Source organism: Nymphaea colorata, chromosome 3 (assembly GCF_008831285.2).
Source record: "Nymphaea colorata isolate Beijing-Zhang1983 chromosome 3, ASM883128v2, whole genome shotgun sequence".
NCBI lineage: Eukaryota > Viridiplantae > Streptophyta > Magnoliopsida > Nymphaeales > Nymphaeaceae > Nymphaea > Nymphaea colorata.
In genome coordinates this window covers 18,594,245-18,605,324 of record NC_045140.1, presented here as the reverse complement: position 1 = coordinate 18,605,324, position 11,080 = coordinate 18,594,245, and the positions used below count along the sequence as shown (strand labels likewise).

Here is an 11,080-nt window from a genome sequence, read left to right as displayed (position 1 = left end):
CTTTGGCTTACCGCATTTCATAGGCAAACTTGAGACTGAGTACTGTAATTTCTTTTAAATCAAAAGGTGAGTAAAAGTTGGTAGTATGGAACTGTCGCCTCCCCTCAAGTGCAGGGACGATCTGCCTGGTAAAACATGTTATTACTAGGTTATAGGGTATTGGATGTTGCCTAGGCAGCCAAGACCAGAAGAAAAGGAGTATTGCAGATTTATTTGGTGAGCAAAATATAATAGTTCATCCTGATTAATTGGCACACGCTTTGTAAACCTGTTGATGAAGGAGGGATTGGATGTTCACAATTGAGTGTTTTTAACAGATATTCAATGAGTTTTTTTTGGGCTGCAGAGTGTTTTGAGTGAATTCAGCCTGCACTGTCTTGATCAGGAAAAAATATCTAACTAGAAACAATTTAAGGACGTTTAAGTTGAAGCCTTAACAATCTTGGGCCAATAGGGGTATAGTCTGGGGTTGGGACGAGGAGGGATATATGATTAGATCGAGTATTGGTGATGAGTGCTCTGTTAATGTTTGGAACGATCAATGGGGATGGTGAGTGCTACCTTACCTAATTCCTGAAGAGAATCTCCCTCTTTCTAAGAAAATCATGGGAGCTTCCATGGAGCAAATTATTAATTGTCATGCGGAGAATTTACTGATCACTTTAAATTCACCTTGGATTAAGCATGTGATCAGATGTGTGCAGGTGAACTCAAGAAGTGATTCCTTGGTGTGGAAAAAGGACAGAGTGACCGAGTTGAAAAGGACAAATACAAAAGAATTCAGGTTCATTAAGAATATGGCTTTTGCTAATATCTGGGAGAGAAGAGCTGTTCCTAGCGCTAAGTGAACTGCTTATTTAGCAGCAGGGAGGCGGCTGCTTACATATGGCAGATTACAGAGAATGGTTATTGAAATGCCAAACAGATGTAAACTCTGGAAATCTACAGAGCAGATTAATGAAGAGGAATTTGTTAAGTTCCTTGTAAATAAAGACCCTGATTTTAATGTAATCACATGTAACATTTTATATATGTTTATTGTGCATTTCACATAAAAGTCCTGCTCTTAGGTATCAACAGATGCAAAACAAGAATCTAAAGGATTCGTATAATAAATTTGAAGGATTCTCTATTTGTAAATGAACCTTCTACATTATGCTTTCCCTACACATCATGCTGATTCAAAGTGAAGAATGTTAGAAACGTCCACCCTCAGGTGCCTGCTTTCATGGTATGTATGGGTTGAGGTTGTGAAGCAAGTCGCTGCTTCTTAAAAGTCCAGGCACATATGCATGTATCATATGAAGAGAGTGATACATACGCATGGCCATTTTTTTCTATTGAAAAGGAGGGGAGCCTCGTCTCTTGGTGCTGTTGCATATCCGATGCATACAGATGGACAAAACCTTAGCATTTTCAGCTTTTGCCCATCAAAGAGTCGAAGACAGCTGAGTTATACACCACCTATGTGGCATGGAATCCACTCATCCATGGCATCAAACACGGGATCTAAAGTAAGCTTCTCATTTTTGCATGGGTTTCTATGTTTGTGACTTTTTCCCGAGTGTCCCAAGCTGCGGACAGATCAATAATCCTTAACCTACAATGGCCATTGTTCTTTGAACTGTGAAGATCGACTGCAAAAAAAAAAAAAAATAATTTCGTTCATTGAGTTTTGTTTTCCTTAATTGGAAACAAATGCGCCATCTTTAGAACAAAAGCTTGATAGTATTGGTTTAACTTGTCGTATTCATTTATCTTTTTCTTACAATTTTTTTTTTTGAAACCTATGTGGTCTCACTCAAACGTGGAAGCCCTATCTAGCATGAGACCATGATGAAGTTGGAGTTTTCTGTTTAGTTTTTATTTCATAAATTTTCACTCTTTTAAGTGTCATCTTTTAAGTGTCACCAGTGTATATAAATAAGCAAATATTTGAAGGTATATATTAAAACAAACAAAAATTGCAGGACTCGTGTGGGCAACTGCCCGCACCAGCCAGTATGTGGCTCCATCATTATAGAGAGGAGCGATTGGATGGCCTCATCGATGGAGCAATTTTCCGCAGCTCTGATAATATTATTATTATTATTATTATTATTATTATTATTATTATTATTATTGTTGTTGTTGTTGTGGTAGACGAAAGCGATTTCAGCGAGAAACAAGTTTGTGACATATATGTAAACGTTGAATTTTCATTTCCACCAAAGATTTCAAGTCAAATCTACGTAAATAATATATCCGACCTATTAAAGGGGGAAAATAAAAGCGTATGATCAAGTGAAAGGATCAAACGCGATGTGAACTACATTCTAGTGAACCAAGCTTTTATTTTTTTTCATGTATAGAAAAAATAAGAAAAATGGTTCATACCCACTTTATTTTGGCGTCTACGTACTATTCCATATATAGAAAAGTTTTTGAGACTAGAAATCTCGTTTACAGTTTGCAACAACAAACTGACCCGTGCATAGTTGGGATCTAATCATGTACAACACGTGCATGGTTAAACGATTAGAAACCAATTTAAAAAAATAACACGTATAAGAATTAAAAGGAAGTTGTTGGACTGTTAAAAATTAATTGTATATTATTAAAAACAATCATCACAAGAATATTAGCAACAGTTCATAATGCTTTTAACAATGTTTTATAATGTTTTTAGTAATAAATTTTTTATTTTTAGCCATTGACAACATTTGGCATCTGATGTATTTGAATGCATACCCAAAATATATATATATATATATATATATATATATATATATATATATATATATATATATATATATATATATATATATATATATATATATATATATATATATATATATATATATATATGTGTGTGTGCGCGCGCGCGTGTGCGCACGTGCACAAGCATCTGTTGATATGCCTAATCAGTCTATCTTTTTTTCTCTATTTATCAAGCTAAAACTATAAGTATATTCTACGTCTAACATATATATATATATATATATATATATATATATATATATATATATATATATCATTTGAGTTGTCATCGTTCATTTTTCGTGGACGCTTTTTGCAGCTATATGTTAGGGCTATGTTGTTCTAAAACATCGTTAATCTAGAGGATGCACGCCTAAGATTTCCATAAACTCTTTGGCAGAATAAAAGCAAATCAATAAAAGTTTATATTTACTTGTAGGCGTTTTAAGCAACTTGCTTGACTGATTTTTTTTAATGTAAAATATATCAAAAACCTATTGATTATTTCAGTGAATTTATGAGCACGCAGCTTGCCTACTTTCCTCTGCCTGTCTTCAGGTGCTATTCAGCACAAATCAAGGACCGAATATCGTTAAATCAAACAAGCGGATATCAATTCCTGGCCACGACCGTGCTGAGACCATCTTGTCAACAACTACGACTTTGGGTCACCACGAGCACATGGCATTCCGCAAGAGGTGAAAGCAACGAACCGAAGAAAGGAGGATTCATTCCCAAACCACATGGACAGATGGTTTTCCCCTGGCCGAAATAAGCATCTTCCAGTGATATGCAAAGATGAACCACTGGTTGCAAGGTTTCACGTGAAGAGAGAAACCGTGTTTTTTTTTTTAATCAAGAGAGCAACAGAAGCCAACCCAAGCAGACCCTCTAAGCCAAAGCAACAAGTTGATCCATGTTTTGGATTACATCTGTGAAGATCTGGATCTCTGAGTACAGTTCAAGAGTTGTTTCACATCCCAGAAACATGAAATTTGTCAGCATATAATAACTTGAAGATTTCTAGATCATAGAAGCATCTGAAAAGAAATATAAGCCACCATCTTTAGCATCTACAAGATTAACACACTTTATTGACGGTTTTAGGCCCTAGATCAGTTCTCGACGAGCTAGAAGTTGAGAAGCAAAACTGTTTTGGGCCACCCAAGAGAAACGGTGGAGCATCACAGAAAGTGAAACAAATTGCCATCTATGATGCACAGTTAATTGCAATCCTATACCTTTCAAAGATATACAAAAAAATTACATATATCAATAATACCAAAAAAGGGAGTTTGACAGAAGGATTCTGATAAACTAGCAATGCAGTTCATATTACGGGAATGACGCTATTATCCCTCTTTTCCGCCATGGAGAGCCATTAAGCAATCCACTTTCATGACCTCTGATCGGTGGAAGCACCTGCGCTTTATACTGACGGGAAGAATTTGTTAAGATTGAAAGGCAATGAGTAGAACTCTTCACTCCTTGTGTCAGTTTTGAATGACCGGAATTTGTCCCACCAATGGTGCCCTCTGTCTGTCCTGTTCCCACCGTCCCGCCAGTGAAGTGTATTATCCAGGAAGAAAGCTATCAGTGCGGCAACAAATGCTTCCGATGAAAATGGGACATTAATCATATCATTGAACTGCAAAAATTGAGAGGCTTTAAGCAAGGATATTGAAATATGATTTCATTCTGTCAACAGATTACATCATACATACCCATCTTGCAGGAGTGTGAACGGGACCATAACCAGCAAATGAAGTGTACTCGTTGAAGTACTGTGGCACTGACAACCCCATGAATATAGAAAAGCCCAAGATGAACTTTGTTCTGAAACTGTTGAGATTGCAGAACTGAAGGAAGCTAAGCCCAGCAGAAGCTGTTAACAGTGCCACCGCCTCAGTTTATTAATTTGTGAGAAATGAAACGAGATATCTCAAAGCCTTTAGTAATGTACGTACCAACATATGCAAAGAAAAGGCAATAAAGTGCTGCCACAATTGGGAAGGGAATAGATGCAAAAACAGCTCCAAATTTTCCTAGGGAAGCAGAAGCAAATTATCAATTGCCAGTTGACCATAAGAAAACAGACACAAAAGATTGATTGGTCCCATGTCAATAAATCGCCCATGAAGAAAAGGGAACACACATCACAAGAAATATCAGCAATTTCATATCTAGTATCACTTTGAAAATTATCACATTCGCACTCCTCTAGAGGAGTTACTTGAAATGCTACATTTAGTCCATCCAAGACAAGCACAAGAATATGCACACACACCAATGTTGAAGAAAAAGGTAAACTGGGAGAAAGCATTACTTCAAAAGTGCCTGTTACAGGATTTAGCTCTTATGTTTCCAATAGAGACAAGAATATAAATAATCCTAATGAATCCACAAATCAAGAACGCTTAAGACTAACTTTTGGAACATCAAAATTGCAACAGCAAAAGTTCAGAAACAGGCTCTTACAGAGTATGACCCTAAGAGCAGAAGTGTCAATGTTATGACCAGAACCCAAGGCCAGGAAACAATCTTCCAAGGAATGCAGAAAATCAAACACAGAAATACTCAATACAGAGTTGATATCCATCATGTTTGGCACAGTTGAAATTTCAGAAGCTCATAGTGGATTTGCCGATTTGGATCATGTTTGGCACGGGTGACAATTTCAGATCTCCATGTTGAATCCATGCATTTCATATCCTCATAATTCAGCTGAGAAGAAGCTCCCAGAACGTTAACATTTTCTCAGGGCAGACTTACAGTGTGAGAATCCAATATGAGAAAACTAAGTTGTGCACTGAAAGGAAAGGATTAAAATCTCATAAGCAGATATGTATACATCAAAACTACCTACCTGTTAATTACGTCAGATGGCAAGAGATTTAATCATACAAGTCAAACAATGAATATTGAACGTGATGCACTGTCATCATTTACAAGTTTAACCTATGTAAATTAATGCCTCATTGTACACTATTGAATTCATCTAGCAGCCAGAAACTTAACTATTCACTTCTATTGGTTTCAAGTTAAAAAGGCACGTCAGTGAACTTCAGAAATTCAAGCATTCAAGGACAAGTAAAATCTATTTCCACTAATTTGTGTTTGTATTTTCCATTTGTGTTGCAGACATGGTAGAACACAAGGGAAAAAAATATACATTACTCAAACTCAAGTTGTTCAAAGCATGCATGCACAAGCTGTGCAAAGCTTACCAAGAACAGAAAAGAAAATCATGAATCCAGCAGATATCTGCACAACTCTTCTGCTGCCAACACGAGTCAAAGCAAGGAGCCCAGCATTTTCTCTGTATAGAAATATGTGAATTTGCTAAATGAAATGATAACTCCCATCAGCATAAAAAATATCCATGTTCAGAATAAAAAAACTTACACAGATACTGTAGATCCATTGGCTGTCCCAAATAGTCCATCCAACAGAATACCAATTCCCTGCAATCAGAAATGTTTGTAATAACTTATCTCTTAAGCTTGGAGATAAAACTGGAGAACTGCTTGATGCAAGCTGAAAGCAGCACAAATATAATCAAATTCTCCTTTTTTCCTTTTGATTCCTAAAACACCCTTCTCCATTTTAGCAAGAGGCAGCAAGAACAACTCAGACACCTAATACTCACTTGATTGCAGCAACTAGAATGCCTAATTGAAACAAATAATAAAGTTTAGCATGCGACAGCCAAAAGAACTGCATTACCTGCCAACCAATACCACGACTGAGAATAGAAGGAGGCATTGGAGTGGCACTGGCATATCTTGTCACCGCATAGAATGTACCCGTAGACTAAAATTCCAATAAGATAGTTACAAAATGAGAACCAAACAAGAGTCAACTTTCTTTGAAGAAAAACAAAGGAATCAGCTCCAGAATCCAAAGATAAGATTAGACCTACAGAAGTTCAAACAGTCATGAAGTGAAAATAGAGGAGATCCTACAGCATGACATCGACATACCTCCACAAGAGCGACAAATGATGCCATCATCATGGCAAAAGCTTCTCCAGCATCAAAAGTAGGCGGCCCCCATTGAAATGGATATGGAACTCTTATCCTACAGGGGACCATGTTATAACAATAGTCAGATGTGAAGAGTGATACCGATGAATGTCCAACGCAGCATAATTGTAAGCATGCCAGCAAGTTGCAATGCACAAGGTCCAGACTTGGTGGACATTAGATATCGGGTACAATGGATGACATGCTCAAGAAGCAAAGAAGCACAATTATCATCCAGGCAGACAAAGCTATTAAGTGGAGATGCCACTTATAGAAAGAACACGGATTACCTCTTGGCAGGCAAATGGAAGTGGAAACCATATTACAAATGAACTGATGACAGTTCAAAGGTACCCATACACAACCTCGCCTAGTAGTCAGTAGTGTTGCACAATTGAATTGTTTAATGAAGCAGATGGTACATTTAAAAGAAATATCAAGGGTCACAGGAATGAGAAAGATAAAGCCAGAAAAAAGAAGACAAAAATGAACCCAAGAAATGGCAGATCAAAGAAAAAGCATCACAGAGAATCTAATAGTATGAAAGCATGACAGGCATGCCGGTAATAAACAGTGAAATTACCAAGGGGCAGCACCAATTAGTCCACCTCGATCAGTCCGACAATGAAATTGAGTCTTTGGTGGTGCATGCTTGTAAGCCCCACCTACTGTGAGGAGGTGAGCATAGATCCACACGATGATAACCATAAATATAACAGCAAACCGATCAAAAACCATCCGCTTTGACTGTATTGCATGAGGAACATACTGCAACAGTTTAAAAGTATGTAGGTCAGGCCACTAACAGGCAGCTTCACCCTTTTCTATCATATGGAAAGTTCTAAGGGTTCTCTGCATACCAACAAAAGGTGACACACTGACAAGTAATAAAACATGAAGAATATTAACTCTACATGTTTCAAGTGGAGTCAAAACTACCAGAAACTTTAGAATAAAAAAAAAGAGGTAAATAATCAATAACTGAAGATATTATTCGCACAAATAAGTTTTCAAATAAAAGAGGGTAGATTATCAATTACCTGTGAAAATACTACCAGAACAATAAGTGCAGGGAGGCCAATCTCAATGCACTTTGCCACCTAGTGAAAGCATTCCATCAGATAATGTCAGTGAAATCTATCGCGAACTTAACTTACACTCCCATTGTCATATATTCAATTGCTAGTCCTATTTTATGTTAGGATATGTAAAGGACCAAATGATCCAAGGGAAACCTCAATCTAATTTTCTCTTTCAAGACAGAGAAAACCAAAGAATAAGGTACTTACCCCAGGAAAACCAAACTCAAAAAGCCCAAGTCCTGCTAGAGTTATGAGAGGAACTGCTGAAAGTGGACTAAGAAACCTGAAGTAAGATGAAATGTATAAAATCAGCACAGAGATAAACTGCATCAACTTTTGCATGCATATATCGTAAACTAGTAATAGTTGCACCTGGTAATATTTCGCCAAAGTCCACTGAAGCCAATAATAATCTGAAGAGTAGATGCAACTATCAGAGCACCCTGAGTTCCCCTCATTGTTCGAATAAATTTCTGCGTGTGCAAACAAGAGGGTTTAAGTTTTGAAGCTGCTGCTGATAAACAATAGAAAAATCAAGTTCAAGAACAGATGTCTTTCAGACCGACATAAAAAATGTACCTCATGTGGGTCTAAGATGCCACTATATCGCCGAGCTAAGATGATTGACAGAGTAGGCACAACGAAGGTGTACGATCCTCCGATAACAGCAGGCAACCGACTCCCAAAAAAGGATTGGAACAGAGTGTTCAAGCCAGCAACAAAAAGCAGCGTTTGGATCACTCTAACTTTCTCCTCCTACAGTTCCAAATGGAAGCACAAATCTCCATCGTATATGAAAGCATAATTCCAGAAAATAAATCTGCAAATTCACAAGAAATGAAAAACGAAAATCCTGAACAGGAATCATGTCTTACATTTCCTCCTCCCATCTGAGGAACCAAAGCAGTGGGTATTATAACAGTCGTTCCAAGCATGACCAGATAATGCTGAAAACCAAGTAGAATGGCTTCCGCTGCATTGTCAATTTAACAAGCACAATTACAATTTGAACATAGATGGCAAGATGAAGATGTCGGCCAGATCTTTTCCGTGGTGAATTTTAGACCAATATAAAAGGTGATACGCAAAGAAAACCTTGAGTTTCCACACGAGAGTACCAGTTACAATTTGATGAAAACCAAACAAGTATTAACTCCACAGAGAAAATACTAGAGAACAGCATTGCTTCTCACAGACCAACAAATACTGGTGCTTTCATGCAAGTGAGAGTTGGAAAATCGGGTTGGTTCGCTTTCATTGTGCTTAAATGTCAAGAAAAAATATTTTTTCCATGCCTAAATGAGAGACAGCAAAGAGGAACTTTACTTTGCTTGTCACAGTGAAGACATCGAAAGAACAGAGATTCTGTCTGCCTCTAGGAGAAAGATGCAGGAAGATGAAAGCCCTATTTTATGTATAACAAAGAAGGTCTGTTATGTTTGTCACTCAAAGACTAAATTTAGACTGAAATATCAAAGAGAAAAGGCAACCATTACTGATCACTGAATAGAAAACCAATGTACCATGTGAAAGCTGCCCACCATTTCAAAATTTGACGAAAGGCCATCTCTCGCAGTATCAACAAACCACACCCAAGAGAGAGAGAGAGAGAGAGGGATTCGTACCCCATGGAGGAGGACTGGTGATGCAGTAAGAAATTCCAGGAAGTTGGTCCTTGACAGCATGTGGCACTAACTCGTCTTGCTTAGGCGGTGGCGCTGCTCTTCCAGCCATCACCAGCACCGACAGCCCCTCTCCCTCTAGCGCGAAAGAACAACCAGACTACCGCAAAATATAGACGAAAAATCGCATTAAAGATCCATCACCAACTCCAGATCAACCCTCAGAGCCACATCCCACAAATCCTCTCACCAAAATCCCGACCAAAAAACAAAGACGGGGGAAAAGTAAAAGACAAGGAAAAATAGCTTCAAGAAAATGCCACTAGAAACAACAGGGAGGTTGATTGCACACTAACAGAGGGTAAGGTAACAGGTCAAAATAAACCCAGAAAGTAATATTTAAAAGGAGGAAAAATAAACTATTCCTTGGAGAAGCAAGCAAAGAAAAGAGCAAAACACCAAAAACTTCTGTACACAAGGAATCTGTAGTTTTTCAGTTTGATTGTCAAAAAAGCATGCCTACAAATCTTTTCTGGTTTTTCACATTCTCAAAAAGAAGACAAAGTTAAAAACAATCCTGAAGGACCACCATCTCAGCAAACCAAATTATTTTCCCTCCTTCCCTCTCTCAGAGGATGGAGAGAGATATAAAAAGAAGGCAAAAAAGCAAGCTCATACAGTGGTGCCACCGTATCAGTAGCACATAAAAAAGTATACCACCTATACCCTTTCCAGTTCCGCTTTAGAAAACCCAGGAAGGAAGACAAGAAAGGAGTAGGAGAGATGGGATGGGATGGGTGAAAGCAACCCCTGTTGAAAGGCGTTGATGTTACTCTGGAGCTTTAGCTAAGCCGTAACAGGTTCACCTTCACCTCCAAGCTGTCTCATTGAGGACACCAATACAGCAAAAGTGCCACCATTATGGCTCTATCTTACATGGCGCCACTGAGTTGGTAGATTGTTGGGACAATGTCATTCGTGAAATCAGATGACCATAGTGCCCTTCTGTTCACGATTTTGCAGTTCTTGGAAATTTGGAATGCTTCTTTCAGGCTTTGATCTTGGTCGGTGAGCGGTCACATGCTCAGATGTACGTTTTTTGGACATACCATCTGACTGCCATTGTTGAAATTTGAGCCCTGTGAGATGTCTCGCATTTGAGAACCCTTGGCTGTGAGATTCTTGCAGGGCTCAACAGTCTAGGCCTGCTCCCGCATATTCATAACAAGAACATTTGTTCATTTGCCTAATCAACCACCAGCTTAGAATGTGTCTCTGTAGTCTTCTCTTTGTTAATGTGCAGCTGCCTTTGGCCTAGATTTCAAGACTCTGCAGCCATACATAATGTCACCTGTGAAGAGGCTGCTGAAACATCAGTGTGACAAATATCGTGGCATCTGTCTTCTTCATTTATATTTGCCAAAACGACTGTTTCTTATCTTCTTGAAGGTTTCATACTTTTACTGTTTTAGTCCTCCTGCAATTTTTTTTCTTAGTTTTCTTGTAGAAGAATACTGTTTTAGTTACTATTTTTTTTCGTTCACGAGATTGTTAACGACCTTTTACATTCTTTAGCACTTTGTCGTTGTGCTAGACATTTTTAAACACAACT

General features: G+C 38.0%; 1 protein-coding gene across 1 annotated transcript; it reads right to left on the bottom strand.

Annotated features, from left to right (window-relative positions):
• Positions 1–3,780: 3,780 nt before the first annotated feature.
• On the bottom strand, positions 3,781–10,161 carry LOC116250104 (nucleobase-ascorbate transporter 6-like). The gene is made up of 14 exons (XM_031623497.2): positions 9,472–10,161; positions 8,722–8,819; positions 8,426–8,602; positions 8,219–8,319; positions 8,054–8,129; positions 7,805–7,864; positions 7,348–7,532; positions 6,723–6,819; positions 6,466–6,552; positions 6,145–6,203; positions 5,967–6,058; positions 4,707–4,784; positions 4,464–4,624; positions 3,781–4,387 (listed from the first exon to the last, which is right to left on the bottom strand). Exons 1-14 carry the CDS (start codon positions 9,578–9,580, stop codon positions 4,169–4,171), a joined length of 1,599 nt encoding a protein of 532 aa, XP_031479357.1. The 5' UTR covers positions 9,581–10,161; the 3' UTR covers positions 3,781–4,168.
• Positions 10,162–11,080: the final 919 nt, after the last annotated feature.